General features: G+C 42.3%; 1 protein-coding gene and 1 long non-coding RNA gene across 4 annotated transcripts in view; one reads left to right on the forward strand and one right to left on the reverse strand.

The window, feature by feature from the left end:
• The window catches only part of slc35f4 (solute carrier family 35 member F4), a 125,456-nt gene that overhangs the window by 95,978 nt on the left and 2,232 nt on the right, over positions 1-27,246 (forward strand). Inside the window, exons 4-7 of one of the 2 annotated variants that reach the window (XM_067991557.1) lie at positions 10,687-10,812; positions 16,197-16,262; positions 18,606-18,798; positions 25,411-25,500. In XM_067991557.1, the coding sequence (XP_067847658.1) occupies positions 10,687-10,812; positions 16,197-16,262; positions 18,606-18,798; positions 25,411-25,500 (475 nt within the window). The remainder of the gene's footprint in view (positions 1-10,686; positions 10,813-16,196; positions 16,263-18,605; positions 18,799-25,410; positions 25,501-27,246) is intronic. The other variant, XM_067991558.1, reaches the window with a different exon arrangement.
• Positions 1-27,246, reverse strand: part of LOC137326451 (uncharacterized) — a 64,658-nt gene that overhangs the window by 35,659 nt on the left and 1,753 nt on the right. Inside the window, exons 2-7 of one of the 2 annotated variants that reach the window (XR_010964198.1) lie at positions 25,371-25,544; positions 16,957-17,078; positions 14,443-14,557; positions 11,574-11,747; positions 10,713-11,416; positions 10,344-10,391 (exon numbers count right to left, since the gene is read on the reverse strand). This is a non-coding gene — a long non-coding RNA (uncharacterized lncRNA). The remainder of the gene's footprint in view (positions 1-10,343; positions 10,392-10,712; positions 11,417-11,573; positions 11,748-14,442; positions 14,558-16,956; positions 17,079-25,370; positions 25,545-27,246) is intronic. The other variant, XR_010964199.1, reaches the window with a different exon arrangement.

Here is a 27,246-nt window from a genome sequence, read left to right on the forward strand (position 1 = left end):
AATAAAAGAACAATAATATTAACTGTTGGATTAATCTGAACTTCCATTTGTGAGTAAAAGTAGACGTTATATTTAACCTGTTCATTTTAAACAGGCTAATGTCTCAGTTAAGATAATTGACAGAGCAACGTCATGCTTGCCCATTACCATCATCAACAATCATTTCTGGCTCTAACTCTGTCAATATTTTTGTACCCTGTATTTTTATTTTATACACATTACAAAATAGATTGTTCATGTATAAAGGGTGTGAATCTAAAGAACTCAGCAAAATGGGCAGAATGTTTTTTTCTTATCCCTATCTTCAAGCATAATTGCTGGAATCTGCACATACATAGTGACGCTGCAGATCAAAAGAGCTTACCACTTGTACCAACAGAAACATTTAAACTACCTTCTCATTAAGAGGTCTTACTATATTTATAACTGAATTCTAAGTGTACCCTACCACTGTACCAATAAACTCTGTCAAATTGGCATTAATTAATAGCCCAATCTGCTAATGTGTAATATTTCATGTTTGCTGTGTTATTCTATAGCAATTTATATTGTATGGTTTCCTCCTTTAATATATTTTAGTTTTACCATAGTTTGGATATTTTGTTAAAAGCTATTGGAGTAGGATCTGTAATTAGAATTGATTTATTTTGTGTCAGTAGTGCCATGATAAATATGTAACCAACTATGGAATAGAAAAGCTTAGATCGATGCATAACGATGATAACCAGTAATTATTATAAAATCAATGCTTATTGCAACGATTATTTCTGTTGATATCATCGTTACATTACTACCTATAAGGCTTTTACATATCTCTTTCCCCTTATTTATGGTCCAGTAATACATCATCTACACTGGTAAAATTTTTCAATTGTGTGGGATTGTAGTACTGAGTTATATTAACACGCTCAAACTGCAGTGCTGTCCCTGGCCTCTCATTGCCAGTGAAATTTCCAACATTACAAAAAAGAAATCAATGGAACAGTTGATTCTTTTCTAATATTAGGAACTCAAAGGTAGTGCAGTGCACCACCTGATATCCTTTTAAACATAAAAATTAAGGCTTGAAAAGCTGGCTTTGCTCAGACCAGTGTGAAACTAAAGAGATGTATTGGTACATTTGTACTGCAACTTTAGGGTTGCTGTGAAGTAGTTCCCATTTTGCTGTGATGCAAATGTTGCCTATATTGGTGTCAGATCAGGGGCTAACTTTAGAGGAGAGGACTGAGAGACACCAGAGAAGGTAGTCTCACATCACTTGGGTTTGACACCATCTGGAGTGTGATATCAAACCAAGTTTACAAAGTGCTGAGGACCTACTGTATACATTATAAACTTATCCAGTACATTATGTATGGGTGCTCCTGTCTGTGCTTTCAAAACGTTTAAGATTTTTAAGTATGGATACCAGGGAGTACTCCTCTGGATCAAAACGTCTGTAACGCAGTACAAACTGGATACTGCTGACTGTGAATGGATATTGCAGCTACCTCCTTTAGGTGAAAAAAGTAACCCTAGTTTGGGTGCAGTTATACTGCATTTCCTGCATCATTGCTTTGCAGGAGTGATGTAAGACATGCAGTATAATTGACTACTAACTACTAGCTTTGTCAGTGGATTAACTAATATAAATGTAACCCCTCCCACTCTCTTGCACCAATATGACATTTTTCATTTCTCACACCAGCCATCATGTGGACTTCTTGTGAGTTTGCTGATTTAGTATCAAACTATTGGCCTTTTTGTGCTACATTTGCCCTTGCCTTGAACCTATCCCAAATCCTGGGGGCAGGGTTATTTAAATAATAGGGATGGATGCCCACAGCTGTACTGGTGCTACTGGGGCATCCAGTCTGTGGACCTGCATGATTTTGGCGTGGCACCTTGCTGCTACTTTAGGGCAGGCACAGGCTGGTCTGGCAGAAATGTTATAACTGTTAAATTCTCAGAGCCCCCAGACTGATCAAGACACCTGAACCTTTGTTTCAAATTGCCAGTGGTATGGTCTACAATGTTCCTGGTGTTCCCATAGCTGTGATTGTATTTGAGCTATGCAAGGGGGGGTTGCAGAGGGTTGTCATCAACCATGAGTATAGTAGGTAGCCCCATGTCCCCAAGCTCTTGTGTACTTGGATTGGTGGAAAAGTGGGGGATGGATGAGTGTCGCAGGATGAAAGTATTGTGGCAGCTGCCAATGACACTGGCATAGACATGCATGATCCTTCTGCGGTGATAACACACCAGTTGAACATTGATGGAGTGAAAGCCCTTCTAGTTGATATAAGCTCCTGGCTCATCTTCTGGTACCTTTATAGCTACTTGAGTACAATCTATTATGCCCTGGATGTGAGGGAAACCAGCCACTGCTGCAAATCCCAGAGTGCTCTCATGCTGACTGTTTGCGTCCATGGGGAAGGTAATACATTGGTTGACTGGCAAACAGGGCATTGGTGACGGGGAGATGCGGATGATGCCCCCTGTAGCAACCTGGAAGGAGCCTGAGGCGAAATAAGGGTTGTGGTGACTTTGAGAGCCACTGGCAAAGCATGGCCCCCTGATCCAGCAGGAAGCAGGTCCTGTTGCAAGAGGCTGCATAGGTCAGCAACAGCTTGCCTGGTGAAGCGCAGCCTCCTGATGCAGTGTAGCTGAGTAATATCTAGTAAAGTGGCTCTTGACCTATAGACCTTGTGGGCTGGGTAAGGCCTTCTACGATCAGCCCCCCTCACCTGCTGTCTTCTAACAGGTTCACCTGCTGCCCATCTTGGTTGTTGAGGTTAACTGTTCCTCCATAACAAGCAGTGAGTGCTTAATCAGAGTAAAGCAAAATAAAAAATCAGATACCGCAATCTCGAAGCTCAGAAATACACTAAGCACAATAGCACACAGATCCCTATGATCTGAGTGCCTGCAGCTGAATACCCCTTTAAATAGTACTTTCAGTCATGCCGGTCAGTTTTTTTTTTATTCGTTCACGGGATGTGGGCGTTGCTGGCGAGGCCAGCATTTATTGCCCATCCCTAATTGCCCTCGAGAAGGTGGTGGTTAGCCGCCTTCTTGAACCGCTGCAGTCCGTGTGGTGACGGTTCTCCCACAGTGCTGTTAGGAAGGGAGTTCCAGGATTTTGACCCAGCGACAATGAAGGAACGGCGATATATTTCCAAGTCGGGATGGTGTGTGACTTGGAGGGGAACGTGCAGGTGGTGTTGTTCCCATGCGCCTGCTGCTCTTGTCCTTCTAGGTGGTAGAGGTCGCGGGTTTGGGAGGTGCTGTCGAAGAAGCCTTGGCGAGTTGCTGCAGTGCATCCTGTGGATGGTGCACACTGCAGCCACAGTGCGCCGGTGGTGAAGGGAGTGAATGTTTAGGGTGGTGGATGGGGTGCCAATCAAGCGGGCTGCTTTATCTTGGATGGTGTCGAGCTTCTTGAGTGTTGTTGGAGCTGCACTCATCCAGGCAAGTGGAGAGTATTCCATCACACTCCTGACTTGTGCCTTGTAGATGGTGGAAAGGCTTTGGGGAGTCAGGAGGTGAGTCACTCGCCGCAGAATACCCAGCCTCTGACCTGCTCTCGTAGCCACAGTATTTATATGGCTGGTCCAGTTCAGTTTCTGGTCAATGGTGACCCCCAGGATGTTGATGGTGGGGGTTTCGGCGATGGTAATGCCGTTGAATGTCAAGGGGAGGTGGTTAGACTCTCTCTTGTTGGAGATGGTCATTGCCTGGCACTTATCTGGCGCGAATGTTACTTGCCACTTATCAGCCCAAGCCTGGATGTTGTCCAGGTCTTGCTGCATGCGGGCTCGGACTGCTTCATTATCTGAGGGGTTGCGAATGGAACTGAACACTGTGCAGTCATCAGCGAACATCCCCATTTCTGACCTTATGATGGAGGGAAGGTCATTGATGAAGCAGCTGAAGATGGTTGGGCCTAGGACACTGCCCTGAGCAACTCCTGCAGCAATGCCCTGGGGCTGAGATGATTGGCCTCCAACAACCACTACCATCTTCCTTTGTGCTAGGTATGACTCCAGCCACTGGAGAGTTTTCCCCCTGATTCCCATGGACTTCAATTTTACTAGGGCTCCTTGGTGCCACACTCGGTCAAATGCTGCCTTGATGTCAAGGGCAGTCACTCTCACCTCACCACTGGAATTCAGCTCTTTTGTCCATGTTTGGACCAAGGCTGTAATGAGGTCTGGAGCCGAGTGGTCCTGGCAGAACCCAAACTGAGCGTCGGTGAGCAGGTTATTGGTGAGTAAGTGCCGCTTGATAGCACTGTCGACGACACCTTCCATCACTTTGCTGATGATTGAGAGTAGACTGATGGGGCGGTAATTGGCCGGATTGGATTTGTCCTGCTTTTTGTGGATAGGACATACATGGGCAATTTTCCACATTGTCGGGTAGATGCCATTGTTGTAGCTGTACTGGAACAGCTTGGCTAGAGGCGCAGCTAGTTCTGGAGCACAAGTCTTCAGCACTACAGCTGGGATGTTGTCGGGGCCCATAGCCTTTGCTGTATCCAGTGCACTCAGCCGTTTCTTGATATAACGTGGAGTGAATCGAATTGGCCGAAGACTGGCTTCCGTGATGGTGGGGATATCGGGAGGAGGCTGAGATGGATCATCCACTCGGCACTTCTGGCTGAAGATGGTTGCAAACGCTTCAGCCTTGTCTTTTGTGAAGCCAATCCTATGAGGTTTTACTCAACAAGTTGGCGCTGGGCAGGACTTCCAACCCACCCAGTTAAAATCATGTTGGGGGTCCTAATTACAACATAGCACCCTGAATAATGCATTTATTAATAAGGCACCCACCTTTTTCCACCAGAGTCAGCTTTCGTGTTAAAATGGCGGTCGGCGGGTTCCTGGTGGGAGCAGTAAGTCGACTCTTGCTATTTCAGTGGTCAACTCGCTCTGTCCCCACTGTTTTTATCTTAGTTGTGACACCACTAAATCATGACTTAAACATAAACACACTGGGGGAAAAATTGGATAGGGCCTATTATTGGGCGGGGGTAGCATGATCTGCTATTACCCCACACCCAAAGCAGGCAGGATGAGACTTTTGTGAGGCCTGATGACTTACCTGCAAGCACCGTTCCGAATCAGCATTGACACAAGGATTCCATGCAATTTGCACTTTCCACCAGCAGGGGGATGTCCCAATCCCTTAAAGGCAGGCAGTTTCTTAAAAATCTCTTAAAGGTAGCTAGTACCTGTTTTTTGCTGAAAATAACAGTCTGCTGTCTGCACGGAATCTGAACTGAGATCAGACATCGCACATGCAAAACACAGATGCAGCTCCCACCCCTATGTTTACAAACTGATGAGTTATGTTAAAACATTGAATAAAGGTTGCGCCCTACTAAATCCCACATCCTCCAATCTGCAGGCCAGACCTCACCAATCTGCCGATCTGAGTTTGTACCAGGCCTGCGAGAGTGCATGCACCATCTGCTGATGCACAACAGGCCTTGGTACAAGAGGTGGACAGAAGAAGGGACATCCTATATCTGCATTGGAGGAGGGGGGTGGGGGTGCATGAGGCCCTCCAGAAATATACCCAAAAGGCAGTGGGAGGCAGCAGGGGATGAATTCAATGCCAGGCGCATAGCATCATGAACATGGATGCAGTGCAGGAAGAAGTTCACTGCTTTGACATGAGTGGTCAGGGCGGGTGAGGTCAACTGTCAAGTGGTGTCTCCTACCAACAGCACCACTAGCTACATCCACTGCACCACGCACTACACCCCACATCACCCACATACCAACAAACTCTTTCCATCAGTACTCAACTCTTCCAATCAGATGCTTCCTCTCACCCTTGCACATTATCAATGTTGCAAGCCGCCCACCTACAACTCACAGGCCACACACACTGGCAGCTTTTCAACCATAACCGACACATCACCCAGACACACGTTCCGCTTTCTTGCAGAAGAAGGTGGCGCATTTCAGCAGGCAGCAAGTGGCAGTGGCATTTAGCCCCTCGAGCCTGTTCCGCCATTCAATGAGATAATGGTGAACCTGTGACCTAACTCCATATAATCACCTTAGCCTCATATCCCTTAATGCCCTTGGTTCACAGAAATCTATCAATCTCAGAATTAGAATTCACAATTGAGCTAGGATCAAATGCCGTTTGCAGAAGAGCATTCCAAACTTCTCCCACCCTTTGTGTGTAGAAGCATTTCCTAACTTCACTCCTGCACATCCTGGCTCTAAATGTTAGGCTATGTCCCTGCGTCCTAGTATTCAAGTGTAGGAGACCTCCAAAAACAGTTACAAATGTCTCGGCAGTCAGAAGCAATAATCTAGCCACTAACCTGTAAATCCTGCCTGGTCCCTTTAAATAGCGCTGGTGGAGGTCCTCCAGGCACTCTAAGACATGGTCAGATGGTCGGGGATAAGACTGTGCATTGAGTTGTGTGTTAAGTCCCAAAATGGATTGTATCCATTTTCTCCTTACTTTACACACTTCTGGCGTCCGGTATTTTTGTATGCACTAACTCCTATACCAAGATGGCGTCTGGCACACCTCTCGCTGGAAACATGCGTGCGCAGCCAAGAAGTCATCTTGGATGTTGGAGAGACCATGTAGCGCCGAAAGAACAGATGCTACACGGCCCAATTTAGCGCCCACTCTGCCAGATCTCACAGTCAGGTAATTTCAACTATGTCTATCTGGACAAAAACAAACTGTAACTACAACAGTGCATGACCTTCAGCCCACCCAGCTACATTTTAGATTGTGTTGCTCATTGAAATACAAGTAGAATATTGACAAGTGACAAATGCTGAACATTAGTATTCACAGTGAGACAGTTTTACTGCTGAATTTTGAAACCAGTTCATGTTCTGAGAAACATCTACAATTCATAAATCATTCTGACTGTTGGCTGGGATGATATACTGACTGTTGGAATCACTAAGAGTTGGGAAATTATTCAGACCCATGGCACACCATTTCCTTTAAATTGTCTGTCCTTGCTATTTTAAGAATTTTCTGCATTTTGTTAAATATTTACTATGCATTATCAGTGTTATGCTATATCCATGCTATAAAAAACCACTCAATCTATTGCAAATGGCAGGCAGATGAAATGACACCAAAATAGCTTATCAGGAAAAAAAACATTAAGACATGTTGAGAAAAAAGTGTATTTTCTAATTGTTTACTAAAATCATTAAAATCCTACTTAAGGTTACTTTTACCCCTATTACTGAGCTGTAAATAAAGGTCAATAAAAATATACAGCGTAATTGAAATTGAGGTTTTGAATGCTTCAGAATGGTGGGCGACAGGATACTCTCATTATTCTTGACCAGGCTGTGGGGGCTAGGTTATTCCTCACAGGAAAGGAGAGGAAATCAGCGGGTGTTAACCTGAACCTTGTGAGTATGAGTCCACATAAAAAAACTGCCAATGGGGATTCAAGTAGTTCAGGACATTCCCAATAGGTGTACAGATACAGAAGAAGAATTCACAGGATCAGGCAATCTGTGGAATATCAAGCACCCAAGGAAACTATGAAAATGGCTTTTTAGGGAATGAAAAAATGAGGTAATGTGGGTTATTTTTTATGTTGGCACCACTGGCAGGAACCTTGCCCACCAGCAACATGTTGGTGAATCGCTGGCACACTGCGCACAATTTTCCAATATGTGCTTTCTGCAGGTGAGGTTGCCCGCCAGCAATATAAACATGGAAAATTATCCCCTGTATGTCCCCTCCAAGAATCCTGGGAGCTATTTCAGTCCTCCCTATTAATAATACCAGAATTCATGAATCTGCACTTTTCAACAGCAGATGTGCTGTGTATGGGAGAACTTTCCTTTTTGATGGCAGCTAACTACGAACAGCAGAGGCAAACTGAGGTAGAACAATGTGTGATGGTGTTGTGCTTGTGTCGGCTTTGCCTTAGTTGAGAAACAGTAACTGGCAGGTGTCATCTATTGAACAACATCTATTCAATCATCTGCTAGCTTTGAAGGCCGCTATTGCCATAAATGGCTCTTTTCTGTTGCTTTGGGGTGATTATGATAGCATCTGTCAATTTACTATCTCAAACTGTGTTGAGGAGCTTAATACAATATACTTCCATTATCCTGATCAGTCTTCTACCAAAAACTATGTCTCGATGCTTTGTGCTCAGAATGTTTGAGAGAAATAATAGATTATATAGATTGCTTCTGGGTGATGATGGATGTGACCTAAAGTCAGGTGCATGATGCCATCATATAATTCTTGTATTCCTGGTCAGTACAGATATAAAAAGCCTCATAAAATTATATGCTCTAGTTATGCTATATGCTATATTATGCATAATACAGCCACACCATGTAAGATCACTATGGATCTACCACAAAAACTAAAGGAGAACCATAGAATCATAAGAAATTTACGGCACAGAAGGAGGCCATTTGGCCCATCGTTTCTTTGCCAGCCGAAAAAGAACTATCTAGCCTAATCCCACTTTCCAGCTCTTGATCCGTAGCCCTGTAAATTACGGTACTTCCAGTGCACATCTAAGTACTTTTTAAATGTGATGAGGGTTTCTGCCTCTACCACCCTTTCAGGCAGTGAGTTCCAGACCCCCACCACCCTCTGGGTGAAAAAAATTCTCAATTCCCCTCTAATCCTTCTACCAATTACTTTAAATCTATGCCCCCTGGTTACTGACCTCTCTGCTAAGGGAAATAGGTCCTTCCTATCCACTCTATCTAGGCCCCTCATAATTTTATACACCTCAATTAAATCTCTGCTCAGCCTCCTTTGTTCCAAAGAAAATAACCCCAGCCTATCCAATCTTTCCTCATAGCTAAAACTCTCCAGTCCTGGCAACATCCTCGTAAATCTCCTCTGTACCCTCTCTAGTACAATTACATTCTTCCTGTGATGCGGAGACCAGAACTGAATGCAGTACTCTGGCTGTGACCTAATTGGTGTTTTATACAACTCTAGCATAACCTCCCTGCTCTTATATTCTATGCCTTGGCTAATAAAGGAAAGTATCCCGTATGCCTTCTTAACCACCTTATCTACCTGCCCTGCTACCTTCAGGAATCTGTGGACATGCACTCCAAGGTCCCTTTGTTCCTCTACACCTCTCAGTATACTACCATTTATTGTGTATTCCTTGCTTGTTTGCCCTCCCTAAATGCATTACCTCACACTTCTCCAGATTAAATTCCATTTGCCACTTTTCTGCCCACCTGACCAGTCCATTGATATCTTCCTGCTGTCTACAGCTTTCTTGCTCATTATCTACCACACAGCCAATTTTTGAATCACCAGCAAACTTCTTAATCAGGCCCCCTACATTTAAGTCTAAATCATTGATATATACCACAAAAAGCAAGGGAACTAGTACTGAGCCCTGCTACTGACCTAGAACTGATAATGCTATTCCTTATTCAAATGATCATGTCTCTTACTTTGTGTAACCACATGTGAGCTTCATAAGTGTTAATGTTTTTCTACTTTCTCCAAGGTTGTATTAAAGGATGTTAAAAACTCAAAGACAATACACATAAATATTCTGTGTAATTTTTGTGAGTTATGTGATCTACGCATACACCCTACTCCTGATATCCTTGTGCTCTTTCTAAGTGCCCATACAGTGCTTGCTCTTAATGCTTCTCATGTATTATCAATGGTGGCCTAGGTATTGAAGGAAGTAAGCACACCAACATTGGTAACTGATGGTCAACTCAGGCAGGTAGGTAGCACTGGTGCCACTCACTCATGTCTCAGGGGCATTTACGCCTCTTCAGATGAAAAGGTGGGTAAGTGACCTGATTCAGGCTTCTTCTACTGCTGCTCTGATATTCCCTCCCTGCTTGTACAGCATAGCATGAGGGGAGTACTGAAGGCAGCTTTACACTCTGGGCAGAGATGTGGAGATTATTTTTCATAAAATTGCATTTTAGTAGAGTTGCATTTTCATCATTACATGTATGTATCCTTATGCAGAAAATAAAAATAATAAAATATTCATTTGGTACTTTGAGTATTATCTGAGCACTGAAATGCATAGGAGTCCACAGGATCAATTCCTCTCAACATAGTTTTAGAAAGAACCCAACACAAAGTGCATGTAAGAGGGTACAGTAGAATCCAATAGTTTCAAACCTGTGCCAGGTTATTGACTAGACATATCTGCATGAAATATTTGTTAAGCAAGTAAGAAAAGTAGAAAATATCCTGGGGTATGGATGTAAACAATCACATGAAGAACATGTTAGCAGCAATAAAATATAATAAACATATTCAGGAGATCCTACACTCAACAACTACCAAATATCTACAAAAGTTTTTACTTTAATTTTGTAATAACTTACATCATTCTCCCATCTCTGGAGGAAGCCTTAAGTACATGCTTTTTCTTCCTGTCAAATACGAAGAATATTGAAAGTAAATCTTTGAATTGAAATAGACTGTTTTAATTAATAAAATCCATTCATGTGTAATGTAAATTCACATCAATGTATTGCCACTAGCTAAAACTGGCATCTGCATGGGGACTATGGAAAAATATAAACATTTGGAAAAACTGGAATAAAAACTCTTGTGTTTGTTAATATGGTACACTGGAGATTTGTTCACTTTAATCTAGCAGGAATTTTTAAAGAAAGTTTAAACTTATTCAATTCTCTTCCCCTCACCCCATCGTCCACACAATAGATAGTTGCTGCAATCATGGCAATTACCGGGATTGTAATGATGGCATATGCAGATGGTTTCCACGGCGATTCAATCATTGGAGTAGCGCTGGCTGTTGGATCCGCCTCCACATCAGCATTATACAAGGTAAATGCATGAACTTGTATCTTCTAAAAATTAATCACATTTGTCTCATCTCTTTATAATTGGCATTCAGTGCCAGGTTCATGTATCTGTGACAAGGTCAGTTCTGACAAACACCTTTACTAGGTCAAGTTTTACCAGCTGCATGCTGTAGTCTCTTCATCTCCCATCAAAATCTGGAGCTGCACTTTTTTTTTAAGAAGTACTATTACTGCTTTTGGAAACCCACATTGAAATCTACATTTATAATGGAAACTGCCTATGTGACTTGTCACTGTAATTACACTCTTCCTCTGGTGGAAGCACTGCAGCACCACTACTCGTATATTGATAATTCATCTGCTACTGTTGGTAGTGTTGACTAGTTGATCTCCAAAGGCATTGCTTATGGACAAACAGAAATCTTTACTCACTGTCCATCAGTTTTAATTTTAAAAAGTTAAATTAAATGTTGTCCTTGGATAAATTAATTTAAAGATAAATAACCAAATGTTATATTTTACAACATATAGACATATAAATAGCCTTGGCCTCCTCAGATGTCCTCAGATAATGAAGGAAGAGGGTCCGTAACTTTAAATCTTCACATAAAAATATTGCAGTTCTCCTGAAATAAATAAATAAATGTTTTTACAACACCTGGTTTAAGGCCTTCAATAAGAAATATGGAAATAGAATGACAAATGAGTTTTCTAAGCCTAGAGACTGTGATTGTGGCAGGCATCTCCCCCATGAATTCCCTTAGTCCACTTCTCTAATCTTACCATACACATTCAGAAATCTCTGGGATTCTCTGGTTTCTTGTCCTAAAGGAAAGCATGTATCCAAGCTTTGTGTTGCTGGGTAGGTGTTGCAGATGCCTGGATGGGCGAGATTGGCCAAACCAGGGATGATGGGAGAGGCGCAGCCTGAGACTGTAATGGCGGCTGAGTCCAGAACTGTAAGACGTGAAAATATATAGCATATAATATTAATATATTTATAAATATAAACACTATGAAGACAATTTTTTCCTAATATAAATGTTAATTGTATCCATGTGATTTATATCAATTAGTGTTAATTGTATTCAGGTGGTGTGTATCAATTGGGAACTCTCGTATCCATTTATAAGTGAGCTGATCTAGGATGTGGTGTGTGCATAATATAGAGCTCCGTGAATAAAGGCGTGGAAGAAGCTGCAGATCAGGTTCTAGTATTCTATCCTTCACCACTGGGCTATCTAGTTTAGAACAATAAATCAAGGTAAATGAGTTGTTGAGTCCATGATGAGGGATTAAATATAAGATTACCAACAAAAGACGGAATAGAGCGGTTAGGAGTATTGTTTTTACACCGAGGGTTATTAGGACATGGTTTGCCCTACCAGAAACAGTGGTGGAAGGAGAATCCATAATAACTTTTAGAAGAGTCATGGATAAATATCTGAAAATCAAAGATTTAAAAGGGCATGGGGAACGAACACAGGAATGGAACCAATTGGATAGTAGTGCCAAGCACTGAGAGCTGGGAGGGACCCAGATAACTGTATAAACTAAAACCCACCATTTCCTAGCTCACCTTTATTGGCATTGTGTGAATTTTTAAATTAAAATATTGACCATATTCAAGTGTCATAGAATGACATACATAGATTTACAGAGAAATTACAAAAAGTGCATGTTGGTGTTTATCTTCTACATGAGTGGTAGTCCTAATCTCGTGTGCCTGCCCTGTTCATATATTCCTTTATTCCCCTTTTCCTTCAAGCCCCTACCTAACCCATTCTTAAATGTTTACATGATCTCTGCTTCAATCACTAACTCTGATAGCCTTATAACCCTCTGTGGAAAAATATTTTCTTGCTCTTGGTCCAAATCTCTTATATTTAATCTTATACCCATGTACCCCCATTCTAGATCCATCAGTCACTCTATTTCTATCTATTCTGGCCCATCCTTTTATAATTTTAAACACCTCTATCAAATCATCCCAGAATCTCCATTGTTCTAAAGATAATAACCCCAATATTTCAAGTCTTGCTTTGTATTTGTATTTCCTCATACCAGGCAGTATCTTGGTAATTTTGTCCTGTATTCTCTATAATACCTCAACATCCTTCCATAGTGTGGAGCCCAAAATTATGCACAGTACTCCACTGTAGCCTTACTAAGGTTTTATATAGATTTACCATTATATCCCACCTTTTATATTCTATATTTTCTTTGCCTTAAATGAGTATTCCGTTAGCATTTTTAAAGCCTTATCCACTTGAGGTGGTGTTTTTAATATCTTGTGAATCTGAACCCGCAAATCCCTCTGCTCTTCCACATCACCCAGTTTCCCCCATTCAAGGTATTTTTTTTACCAAAATGGACCACTTTACATTTACTGACATTGAATTGCATCTGCCATTTTTTTGCCCATCCCTCCATCTTATCAGTATCCCCTTGTAGGTTGCTTTGGTCCTCAGAATTATTTACTATGCCTCTTGTTTTAGTATCATTGGATGCCACTCCCTCTAGCACTATATCCAAATCGTTCATTTATACAGTGAACAGAAGCATTCCCACAACAGAACTCTGTGGGACACCACTACCAACTTCCAACCACACTGAGAATCTTCCCTTGAGTCCTCCTCTCTGCCCCCCCATCACTTCTCACCAGTTTTTAATCCAATTTGCTGCCCTTTTCTTAGTTCTATACCCATTAATTTTCTGCAATAGTTTCTTGTGTGGTACCTTGTCAAAGGCTTTCTGAAAGTTCATGTGCTCCACATCCACTGCATCTCCCCTTTCCATCATATCTGTCATCTCCTCAAATGAGGTTTGACAAGCATGATCTTCTTTTGTGAAATTTGTGTTGGCTGCTTTCAATTATTTTCTTTTCATATAGATATTTAGTAATTTCATCTTTGATTAAAGGTTCCAAAATTTTCCCTACCACAGATGTTAAACTAACTGTCCTGTAATTGCCCAGGTGAGCTCTGTCTCCCTTTTTTGAACGTGATTATTACATTGGTCGCTTTCCAGTCCTCCAGCACACATCCACTTTCAAATGAAATATCATTTTGAGGGCCTCTGCTATCTATTGTCCCATTTCCTTCCGTTGGCTGTGAAGCACTTTGAGACATCCTGAGGATGTGAAAGGGGCTATATAAATGCAAGTTATTTTTGTTTCTTCTCCATACAAAAGTGTGAAAGGAAATTGGCAAAACTCACCCTTTGAACTGTGGTAAAAGGTTAGATCAGAATATGACTCGAATTCGCACATTAGTTTTCTAGCTGAAAGTCCAACATTCTAACTTTACAGCTAGCAAATTATCTTGAAACTAGTTATCTTTGCAGACCTCAATGGCCAACGTGAGGCAGGTGACATTCCTATTTTACAGAAACAACACAACCTACTATTAATATTTTGCAAACATTTTCCATAGATTTTTATCCCAGTGTCTTCCACTACTGAATTTTGTTACAACCAGTGGAGGAAAAACAGAATGGCATCACCACAAGGATATATCACCTTGTGCAGGAAGTGCGGTATAAGTTTTACACAATGATAGCTGCAGGTCAGACAGTCCAAGCTGTTACCATAGCAGTACTGTACTAATGAGCAGAAAACAGAGAGTGAAAGGGTCAAAGTAACATTAGTCACCAACTGCTTTTCTGAGAAACCGATTCATTTAGCTTCCTGTTTGTAAGGTTTGATTCTTGATCTTGTACTGTGTTACTACCAACTTCTCCTGCGATTTCCACTGTGATTTAAAATCCTAAAAAGAGAATCAGGATAAAACAGCGAAATATACATAGATGCTCATAATGATAGAGGAGATGAGTATAAGGGGTAGAAATTTGTCCTGGGTGGTACCAGCCGCCCATTATACGCCCGCTCGATGTTCCGTTCTATTGACATCAATGGGACTGAATATTGGGCGGGGCCTGGAACGGACGGCCGGTGCGATTCCACCTGATTTGTGATTCTGCCCTATTTGTGATTCTGCCCGATTTGCGATACCACTCAGGACAAATATCTACCCCTTTAAGAATTTAAAATTCACACTGTATGTTCATAGAATGTGCGGCACAGAAACAGGCCATTCGACCCAACAGGTCAATGCCGGTGTTTATGCTCCACACGAGCCTCCTCCCTCCCTACTTCATCCAACCATACAATACCCTTCTATTCCTTTCTCCCTCATGTGTTTATCAAGCTTCTCTTTAAATGCATCTATGCTAGTTGCCTCTATTACTCTTTGTGGTAGTGAGTTCCACATTCTAACCATCTTTTGGGTAAAGAAGTTTCTCATGAATTCCCTATTGGATTTATTAATGACCTCTACTTTTGAACTCCCCCACAAGTGGAAACATTTTCTTTACGTCTACCCTTTCAAACCCTTTCCTAATCTTAAAGACCTCTATCAGGTCACCCCTCAGTCTTTTCTTTTCTGGAGAAAAGAGCCCCAGCCTGCTCAATATTTCCTGATACGTATAACCTCTCAGTTCTGGTATCATTCTAGTAAATCTTTTTTGCACCTTCTCCAGTGCCTCCATATCCTTTTTATAAAATGGAGACCAGAATTGATGACAGTATTCCAAGGCCCCGATATTTACTTGGGGAGGTGAAGAGAGCAAGGGGGAGGATTTCCGGATGGGAAACCCAGAAGTACGGGGTTCCTGGGCGTCCTGACAATTTTGACGTCAGGACATCTTTTAATGCCATATTGACAAGCTGGCTATCTGTTTGGATGGGAAAACGGCTGGGGAGCGGATGCCAGGTAAGTGGGACATCGGGGTGGGGGGGAGTTGTGGCCGGACATCGGGTGGGGGGTCAGTCATCAGGAGGGGGGTCGGGTCGGAGATCGTGGTGGGGGGGTCGGAGATCGTGGTGGGGGGGTCGGAGATTGTGGTGGGTGGGGGGTTCGGAGATCGTGGGGGGGAGTTGGGGATTGTGGGGGGGGGGTCGGATATGGGGTAGGGAAGTCGGCCGATCGTGTGTGGAGGATTGCGGCAGGTAAGCTTGTTGGGCCTGGAGGAAACACTCCTGCTCCTCCTGGCCCACAAGCAGGGCAATAAAAGCACTTACCTGTTGATCCGGCCGTACTCGCCTCCTCTTACGTGGAGAGAATCAGTAGGGCCGGGAATCCTGGCCCCCAGGAATTAAAAATAAAAAACCTACTAAAATGGAGGCCCGCAGCCTCCTTAAAAGATTTTACCGACCGACCCACCTCCTGAGAGTGAGTTGGTTGCCGGCCTCCTGACCCACCTCCGTTAAAACCGAAAGTGGGTGGGTTGGGGTCGGGTTTTACAAATTTTACCCTCCCACCCTTGTGTAGTCTAACCAAGATTCGATACAAGTTTAACATAACTTCTGTTCACTGTTGATTGGTTAAACTTCTCTACTTTGAAAAGTTATATTTCACCAGAAGCACCAAGGGATCTTCAAATCAAACCGATATTCAAGCTTCAGTAAGAAAGGTAATTTCACAGTCAGCCTAATTTAGCTCTTAGCAGTGTCAGCAACCCTTCTGAATTTAATCTGCTTCTAAACCTCCCATGAGGCTGTAATTGCTGGAACGCAACAGCACATATGGTTGTTAATCAATCCCTTTTGGGACAATTGCTCTGTGATACTATACTTGTTTGGATTGAGATAAAAATATAATTTGGTGAGAAAAATACCATTTTGTGAGTAAGAATCTACAAAACAGATACAAATTCCTGTAGTGTGTCTGCCTGCTTGCACATGTGCAGTCAAACGCGGAAATGTGGAACTTGCTCTTCTTGATTAACCGATGATATGAAAGCCTCACGTTAAAGGGACCTTGCTGGCTGAAATCAATGGACCACTGCAAACTTGCTTTCTTGCCCAGCTGGAAACAAACTAATCTCGCCGCAAAAAAAGTACACTGAGTTTTTTAGATCTAAATTAACTTTTAATGGCATGGTAAGTATTAATGGCTGCCAAACAACCTCTCTGACACTGAAAATTAACATTTAAAAATGTGAAGTCTCATTACTCCTGATTTTAATTGTTTTTGGACATTTAAAAAAAATTATAAAATTAAAATTTTTTTTTTAACTTTTTCTTTCTGTTTCTTATCTTAGTCTTTAAATCTTACCCTATCTTTATTTTGCTTTCTCCATCTAATTTTATTGTACATTTACTAACCTTATCAGGCACTTCCTGGTTTTTAGTCTGCGCGGTTTGTATCAATGAGTTTCACTTTTTGGTTCTCGCAGCGTGGCTGGCTTCAAGCTTCTGTTTTTTGAACTTGGGTTTCAAGGAAGTTGCTGCCAAAAAGAATGTGGTAACTTAGTGGGTGAATTTAAATCTCATGAGTGGCAAGCACTGTTGGTTCACTGCTCAGAGCAATTTACGGGCGAAGATAATTACAGATGAGGAAGGCCATTCGGCCTATCTTAATACATCCATCCAGCATGATCCTAAAGTCTCCCCGTTGCAGCATCCCATTGATCCTTAGTCCATTCCAGGTATTGATTGCTGTTTGTGTGAATAAACCTTTCCTGATATCAGCCCTAAATTTACCTTTTGCTAGTCTAAACCTTTGATCCCTTGTCCTACTCTCTCAATGTAATTTAAGGTAATTTTCCAGATTTACCTTTTCCATACTGTTTACAATCTTTTATATGTCTAGAGGTAAGATCAGGATGGCTAGTGTAGAAATTTAAAAATATGACAATGTTGCAGTTGGGGATGTTCATCTGTGGTTAAGACCCTGTTGGTTTAGGATTGAGGCAGTTTTATTGCCATGTGTTCTATTTCCCAGAACAAATATCCTAACCTAGAAAAACAAAATACATCAAAAGCTTTTCTTTGGGGAAGGAGAAGGACGAAAAGAACGATGCATCACTTTGTCAGGATCATCTCGTGCAAGTGATGCAAAGATGTGTTTTGTGATGATTTATGTCATTATGTCTTATGTTTGTAACAAATAAAGGTTTGGTGATATCATTTGTGCTTTTCTAAAATTACTTCAAGACTACAGCAGTATTGGTTGTGACTTTGAAGGCTCATTTATATTCCACAAATTGAATGGCAGGCGAACTGCTCCAGTATTGGCTTTGGGTTTGGAGAGTGATTTACACTCCTGGTGTTAAAATCAGTTTCAATCCTTTTGATTTTTGAATTTCACCAACTGACTGTTTAAATGCAGGGAAATAGCTTTATTATTAAAATAAGAGTTTTAATTTGTCATTATTCCAAGTTATGAACTGCTTTGACAATTTCTTAGAAAATCCTTGGATTACATGGTCAATGAAAATGTTAACTCCACCTACTTTGTTACTTTTGACCCAAACTATGGAAGATGGCAAGATGATAACAAAACAACACACTTTTGTGCCTCACATAGAGAATGGCAGACAAGTTTCTAAATAGCAACAATCAAAATATGCACAGAATGTACAACACTATTATAAGACCAGAATTGTTTATTTTTGGCTGAGGTACACCAATCCCGTGACCTTGTTGGTCTCTTTCTACTAGAGGGATCAAGTGAAGCATGGGCCTGGTAGCACTTCTCCCAGCAGTAAATTTTAAATATTCAAACAATGTGGGCGGTACTTTGATAGTCAAAGTAATCCTTTTTTAATTGATTTTTGCCAACTGCAGTGAAAATTTATTGATAGTACAACCCCCACGATTTGTAAATATTAAGTACCTGATGATAACAGATTTTAGATAACTGGTTTGATTACAATTTGTTCTTAACACTAAATAAATCTTTTTGGGGAGCCTCCAGTGAATGTATCACATTATAAAATGTCTTCATTTTGATTTTCTTAAATCTCTTCCAGGTCCTATTTAAAATGTTTCTTGGAAGTGCAAATTTTGGAGAAGCTGCTTATTTCATTTCTACACTGGGTTTCTTCAATTTAATTTTCATATCATCTGCACCAGTTATACTGTATTTTACGAAAGTGGAGTACTGGTCCTCATTTTCTGCTTTGCCTTGGGGTTACCTCTGTGGTATTGCTGGGCTTTGGTTAGGTATGTGATTTGAATGCTTCTTTAATATACTTCAGAAAACTATTTCATTCTTTATTCCTATCCTGAAATAACAAAATTAATCCTATATAATCTGAATTAAAATTTCCTTCATGACGTTTTTTAAAATTTTAATTGCACATTTACAATATTTTGGATACAATGTGATTTTGTGTCAGTTAATGCACAATTCAGTGTAACTGTATTTGTCATCGGGCAAATTTACACAAAACGATAGCACTGTAATTTATTTCCAAAAACAACATTCTAAATGTGCTGCATTGTGTGTACATTATTAGTGTAACTAGTTGTTTCAAATGAAGAATGGTCAGGGCCCTGAGAGACTGTTTTTAACATCCCTTTATTAATCATAAAGCTCATGCAAATATTTGTCCTGTCAATAATGTTATTAGCATACACATGTTAGATGCAAATCTTTAAAATATACAAAATTGTTCCTAAGCTCCCTCTATTGAAAATCTAGTCATGTATTAATTTTCCAATATACAATAATTATTTTGTAAATAAAAACAGAAAATGCTGGAAACACTCAGCAGGTCAGGCAATATCTGTGGAAATAGAGACAAAGTTAACGTTTCAGGTCAATGACCTTTCATCAGTGACTGCACTTCAGAAGTAATTAATTATCCATGAAGAACATTGAGATGTCCTGAGGGCATGAAAGATGCTATATAAATGCAAGTTCTTTCTTTGTTTATATATGCAGAGTATTTAATTTTATTGGAAAGAGGCATGCTAGTCCCTTTATTTGAGTAGTTGCACCTCAATTCACAACTATGGACAAATATTATTGATAGAAAAGACCTGGGCCCCAAAAATCCAAGGGGGGTGGTTGGAGGGGTGGGGTGGGGGGGGGCAGCACTTCCAAACGTAAGTACTGGGATGCGCCCACCGACAGTTACTCGGCTGACCCTGCTGAAGTTGACGGGGTGTGATGGCGGTGGGCAGATGAAGTAGGCCTTTGGCGGTGTGGGGATGCATCCATCGCCAAAGACCCCTGAAACAGCAGTGATAGCTAGAGAGGAGGTGGGGGTGCCAGATTCCCCCTGAAAAGCAATCTGGGTGACCCATGGTCCCCTTATAAAGGGTGCTGCTTCAAATCCCCACAAAATATTCTGGGCCCCTCATCTTCAGGGTTATGGGACACTTACTTTGGCCTGGACACCAGATGGTCCCCACTTCTGCTCCTTTTGGTGAGGTATGCTTAGTGAGACCAGGTGAAACTGTGCTAATAGCATGTCAGGTCCCAATTGAGGACCCAGGAGTGGGAACCTCTGATTTGGGGAGCCTCAGGCTCTGACCTCACCCCCTTACATCAGTGGTCTTGTAAGAGCGGGTGGAGGCTCTGCTCCCACAAGGCCAGCCGAGAAACATTGGCGCAAGGATGGGACCTAGCTGAATTTGCAGACGTTCCTGCCAGACTTATGGTGGAAATTCACCACAGCAGTCACAGATTTTCGGGGCTTTGGTTTTATACAGGTCTTATTTATTCTTAATGGGTTTTAGCTACTAAAATCTAAATTTCACCAAGGATAATTTGGCTGAGAGGAAAGAGTTCACACAGGTTGTAACAGGAGGGCCCAAGAGCGGGAGAGCTGAGCTAAGTGAGATCGGAGGTGGATAAAGGAGGGCCCGAGAGCGGGAGAGCTGAGCTGAGCGAGATCGGAGGGGGATAAAGGAGGGCCCGAGAGCGGGAGAGCTGAGCTAAGCGAGATCGGAGGTGGATAAAGGAAGGCCCGAGAGCGGGAGAGCTGAGCTAAGTGAGATCGGAGGGGGATAAAGGAGGGCCCGAGAGCGGGAGAGCTGAGCTAAGTGAGATCGGAGGCGGATAAAGGAGGGCCCGAGAGCGGGAGAGCTGAGCTGAGTGAGATCAGAGGGGGATAAAGGAGGCCCGAGAGCGGGAGAGCTGAGCTAAGTGAGATCGGAGGCGGATAAACTGAGACCAGCGGTGGTGTTCCAGAGGTGACGTCACCAGTGAAAAAGTGACGCGGCGCAGGGGAGGCCTCTGATTGGTAAGTAGGTTCAGGTGAGTATTTCTACTATTCTGCAGTGCAGTGACTAAAGTAAAAAGAAAGGGAAGGTCTGCAGGTCTTATGATAAGTAACGTTTTTTAGTGAATCAAGGTCCCTAGTGTAGTTAACATTCTCTAAATTAACAGTAATTTAAAGGAGTAAACTCCTTAAAGGGAGTAACCAACGAGCTTAATCTAAGGCAAGTCATGGCAGCAGAGCTCGCACCCGTGATATGCTCCTCCTGCGCTATGTGGGAAGTCATGGACACTACAGGTGTCCCTGGCGACCATGTGTGCAGGAAGTGTGTCCAGCTGCAGCTACAGGCTAACCGTATTTCGGAGCTGGAGCTGCGGGTGGTTTCACTGTGGAGCATCCGCGATGCTGAGATTATCGTGGATAGCACGTTCAGTGAGGTGGTCACACCGCAGGTGAAGATTACGCTGGCAGAAAGGAAATGGGTGACCGCCAGGCAGAGTAAAAGGACTAGGCAGGTAGAGCAGGAGTTCCCTGGGGCCATCTCCCTCTCAAATAGATATACCGCTTTGGATACTGTTGGGGGAGATGACTTATCAGGGGAAAGCAGCAAGAGCCAATTTCGTGGCACCACGGGTGGCTCTGCTGCACAGGAGGGGAGGAATAAGAGTGGCAGGGCTATATTGATAGGGGATTCAATTGTAAGGGGAACAGATAGGCGTTTCTGTGTCCGCAAACCTGACTCCAGAATGGTATGTTGCCTCCCTGGTGCTAGGGTCAAGGATGTCACGGAGCGGCTGCAGGGCATTGTGGAGGGGAAGGGTGAACAGCCGGTAGTCGTGGTCCATATCGGTACCAATGACATAGGTAAAAAAAGGGATGAGGTCCTGCAAGGTGAATTTAAGGAGTTAGGAGATAAATTAAAAAGCAGGACCTCAAAGGTAGTGATCTCAGGATTACTACTAGTGCCACGTGCTACTGAGTATAGGAACAGGAGAATAAACCAGATGAATGTGTGGCTGCAGGGATGGTGTAGGAGGGAGGGATTTAGATTCCTGGGACATTGGGACCGGTTCTAGGGAAGGTGGGACCTGTACAAGCGGGACGGGTTACACCCGAGCAGGACCGGGACCGATGTCCTCGCAGGGGTGTTTGCTAGTGCTGTTGGGGAAGGTTTAAACTAGAATGGCAGGGGGATGGGAACCTGAGCAGGGAGACAGAGGAGGGGGAAACGAGGATAGAAACGAGGATAGAAACAAAAGACAGAAAGGGAAGAAGCAATAGTGGAAGGCAGAGAAAACCAGGGCGAAAAACAAATAGGGCCATAGTGCAAAATAAAACTAAGATGACTAGCAATCTTAAAAAGACAAGTCTAAAGGCATTGTGTCTTAATGCAATAAGCTAGATGAATTAACAGCGCAGATAGATATTAACGGTTATGATATAGTTGCGATTACGGAGACAGGGCTGCAGGGTGACCAAGGATGGGAACTGAACATCCAGGGGTATTCAATATTTAGGAAGGACAGGCAAAAAGGGAAAGGAGGTGGGGTAGCGTTGTTAGTAAAGGAGGAAATTAATGCAATAGTGAGGAAGGATATTGGCTTGGAAAATCACGATGTGGAATCTGTATGGGTGGAGCTAAGAAACACCAAGAGGCAGAAAACGTTGGTGGGGGCTGTCTATAGGCCCCCAAACAGCAGTGGAGATGTAGGGGAGGGCATTAAACAGGAAATTAGAGATGCATGCAAGAAGGGTACAACTATAATCATGGGTGACTTTAATCTACATATAGATTGGTCAAACCAAATTAGCAATAATATTGTGGGGGAGGAATTCCTGGAGTGTGTACGCGATGGTTTTCTAGACCAATACGTTGAGGAACCAACTAGAGAACAGGTGATCCTAGACTGGGTACTGTGCAATGAGAAAGGATTAATTAACAGTCTTGTTGAGCGGAGTCCCTTAGGGGAGAGTGACCATAACATGATAGAATTCCTCATTAAGATGGAGAGTGAAGTAGTTGAATTCGAAACTAGGGTCCTGAATCTAAATAAAGGAAATTACGAAAGTATGAGGTGCGAGTTGGCTATGATAGATTGGGGAACTTTACTAAAAGGGATGATGGTGGATAGGCAATGGCTAATATTTAAAGAACGTGTGCAGGAATTACAACATTTATTCATTCCTGTCTGGCGCAAAAATAAAACAGGAAAGGTTGCTCAACCGTGGCTTACAAAAGAAATTAGGGATAGTATTAGATCCAAAGAGGAGACATATAAGATTGCCAGAAAAAGCAGCAAGCCTAAGGATTGGGAGCAGTTCAGAATTCAGCAAAGGAGGACAAAGAGATTGATTAAGGGGGGAAAAATAGAGTATGAGAGTAAACTAGCAGGGAACCTAAAAACTGATTGTAAAAGCTTCTATAAATATGTCAAGAGAAAAAGATTAGTGAAGATAAATGTAGGTCCCTTACAGTCAGAAATGGGGGAAATTATGATGGGGAACAAAGAAATGGCAGAACAATTAAACACATACTTTGGTTCTGTCTTCACAAAGAAGGACACAAATAACCTGCCAGAAATGTTAGGGAACCAAGGGTCTAATGAGAGGGAGGAACTGAAGGAAACCAGTATTAATAAGAAAATAGTGCTAGGGAAATTAATGGGGCTAAAGGCTGACAAGTCCCCAGGTCCAGATAATCTACATCCCAGAGTATTAAAGGAAGTGGCCCTGGAAATAGTGGATGCATTGGTGATCATCTTCCAAAATTCTATAGACTCTGGAACAGTTCCTACTGATTGGAGGGTGGCAAATGTAACCCCACTATTTAAAAAAGGAGGGAAAGAAAAAACAGGGAATTACAGACCAGTTAGCTTAACATCAGTAGTGTGGAAAATGCTAGAGTCTATTATAAAAGATGTGATAATAGAACACTTGGAGGGCATTAACGGGATTGGACAAAGTCAGCATGGGTATATGAAAGGGAAATCATGCTTAACAAATCTACTGGAGATTTTTGAGGAAGTAACTAGTAGAATAGATAGGGGAGAACCAGTGGATGTGGTGTATGTGGATTTTCACAAGGCTTTTGATAAGGTCCCACACAAGAGGTTAGTGTGCAAAATTAAAGCACATGGGATTGGGGGGAATATACTGGCATGGATTGAGAATTGGTTGACAGACAGGAAACAGAGAGTAGGAATAAACGGGCCTTTTTCTGGGTGGCAGGCAGTGACTAGTGGGATACCACAGGGATCAGTGCTTGGGCCCCAGTTATTCACAATATATATCAATGATTTGGATGAGGGAACGGAATGTAACATTTCCAAGTTTGCAGATGACACAAAGCAGGGATGGAATGTGAGCTGTGAGGAGGATGCAAAGAGGCTCCAATGTGATTTAGACAAGTTGGGTGAGTGGGCAAGAACATGGCAAATGCAGTATAATGTGGATAAATATGAGATTATCCACTTTGGTTGTAAAAACAGAAAGGCAGATTATTATCTGAATGGTGGTAGTTTGGGAAAAAGGGAGGTGCAACGAGACCTGGGTGTCCTTGTACACCAGTCGCTGAAAGCGAGCATTCAGGTGCAGCAAGCAGTTAGGAAGGCAAATGGTATGTTAGCCTTCATTGCAAGAGGATTGCAATGTACAGGAGCAGGGATGTCTTACTGCAATTATACAGGGCCTTGGTGAGACTACATCTGAAGTATTGTGTGCAGTTTTGGTCTCCTTATCTGAGGAAGGATGTCCTTGCCATGGAGGGAGTGCAACGAAGGTTTACCAGACTGATTCCTGGGATGGCAGGACTGACGTATGAGGAGAGATTGGGTCGACTAGGCCTTATTCACTACAGTTTAGAAGAATGAGAGGTGATCTCATCAAAACATATAAAATTCTGACAGGACTAGATGCAGGGAGGATGTTCCCGATGGCTGGGGAGTCCAGAACCAGTCGTCACAGTCTCAGGATATGGGGTATGCCATTTAGAACCGAGATGAGGAGAAATTTCTTCACTCAGAGGGTGGTGAACCTGTGGAATTCTCTACCACAGAAGGCAGTGGAGGCCAAGTCATTCGATGTATTCAAGAAGGAGATAGATATATTTCTTAATGCAAAAGGGATCAAGGGATATGGGGAAAAAGCGGGAACAGGGTATTAAGTTAGACGATCAGCCATGATCATTTTGAATGGCGGAGCAGGCCCGAAGGGCCGAATGGCCTACTCTTGCTCCTATTTTCTATGTTAACAGGAGGAATTATTATTGGCTTAGGCAGGACTCCAGCCATCCACTGCTGCTGTTCCCATTGTTGATACTAGGCTGTAGACATGTTCTAATGTACACATATCCCACCTATGTTCCTCGTGATGGTTTATGCTGACCCTCAGCAATGTTATTTTTGCACAAAGACAAGCTGGGCTTGTTTGCTTGAGACAAAAATTCGGACCATTTTCCAAAACCAAGTTGTTATCTATTTAGCCAATCCAGTAGCTGTCTGACATCTCCACAAACAGTAGATCATATTGATGTTCTCCCTAAGAATGAAAATGGTGGAAATAATTTACCAGAATTTAAATATCTGTCTGATTTTCTTTCTTTGTGCAGCCTTCAGTATTCTTGTGAACGTTGGTGTTGTATTAACATATCCTATACTCATTTCTATTGGAACTGTTCTGAGTGTCCCTGGAAATGCAGGTAATTTTCTTTTCTTCTCAATGCGTTGCTCTTCTGTTCTTTCACTGTAGAATGAAAGTACCATTAGTTTTGTCTATACACTCAGTTAAAAAAGTGACACACTTGTGATAAAACAACAGGGTAGATTTTTGCCATCTGGGTGGCAATCTGGCAGAGTGAATTGCCCGCCCTTTATACAACCCACCTGCTTTTCATTCCATTGAGTAGGACATCCCCAGTTTGGTGTGTTTGGATTCCCTCTAAGTCAGGTAGATTGTTGGGCCTTCAATTTTGCAGTTGCAATGCTGCTCGGCCTTTTAAGTCATTTATGTATCATTCCCATGGACAAAATCATGTTGAAAATTGTGGAGTTCTTAGAAGTACTAGTTATGTTTATTCTTGTGAGATTTCCACAATTCTTGTACCCAATTGCCTAATCCACTTGTAGCAGACATAACTAATTCTGCATGAAAAAATGTCAATAAAGCCATCCAGCTTTTACTCGTTCTATACTCTATTCCAGTTATTTTTTCTCCACAAATTTTCTCCCCTCCCATTTGTTCCCTTCCTGGGGAAATTGACTCCTTGCTGGGGTACAGCTCAATGGTTCAGATCAAACAATGGCTCTTATTCATCTATGTGCCTTAACGGTGATTGCTAATTCGGATGTCAGTTGGCACAGAAGTAAGGCCACTACAATTGACATCAATGCCTCTGGGTTAGGGAGGAGAAAAAAAAACAGCCAGGGTTCCTGCACCCACTGCTTGAAAGTTATATGTGGATGTTGGGTGAGGTCAGCTGTGATACTCTCCACAGTTGAACAGAGAAAATGGCCAAAAAACATGCATCAAATGAAATGCAACTAAAAGAAACCAAAAAGCCAAAAAACTATTACATCATGTTCAGCTCCAATGCAGTTTAACACAATTTTAGCAGAAACATCAGAAGTGAGTTTGCAAATCCATTCCTTTAAAACATCCCTTCAGGAATGACTAGGCATTTCTGGAACAAACCATGGAAAATCTAGGGGATGGAAGCTCTGATCTCATTTGCATGTTGTTTGCTCTCTTTATGAAACCTGCATGTGCCTGAAAGTGAGCACGTTGCATTACCATCACGGGCTAGTCAGGAGATGCAAAGCAGCGCACTCCTGGTGCACTTTTAGGGCAATAAGTCTCCCCTGAATTTTCCATTCCCTTCACCATCACCAGCAGCACACAAGCATAAAAATAGCAGCAAAAATCTTACTAACCTTTCTTCAACTATAACAGGCATGGCAAAAGTCATGCCAATCTGTATATCTCGATTCATTAAATTAAAAAATTCTCATTATCATGGTAGGTACAGCACAGGAGGAGGCCATTTGGCCCATCGTGCTAGTGCCGGCTCTTTGAAAGAGCTATCCAATTAGTCCCATAGCCCTGTAAATTTTTTCCCTTCAAGTATTTATCCAATTCCGTTTTGAAAGTTACTATTGAATCTGCTTCCACCACCCATTCAGGCACTGCATTCCAGATCATTACAACTCGCTGTGTGAGAAAATGTTTCCTCATGTCGCCTCTGGCTCTTTTGCCGACCACTCTAAATCTGTGTCCTCTGGTTACTGACCCTTCTGCCACTGGAAACAGTTTCTCCTTATTTACTCTATCAAAACCGTTCATGATTTTGAACATCTCTATCAAATCTCCTCTTAACCTTCTCTTCTGTAAGGAGAACAATCCCAGCTTCCCCAGTCTCTCCACAGAACTGAAGTCCTCATCCCTGGTA

The sequence above is a fragment of the Heptranchias perlo genome, chromosome 10, assembly GCF_035084215.1.
Source record: "Heptranchias perlo isolate sHepPer1 chromosome 10, sHepPer1.hap1, whole genome shotgun sequence".
Taxonomy (NCBI): Eukaryota; Metazoa; Chordata; class Chondrichthyes; order Hexanchiformes; family Hexanchidae; genus Heptranchias; species Heptranchias perlo.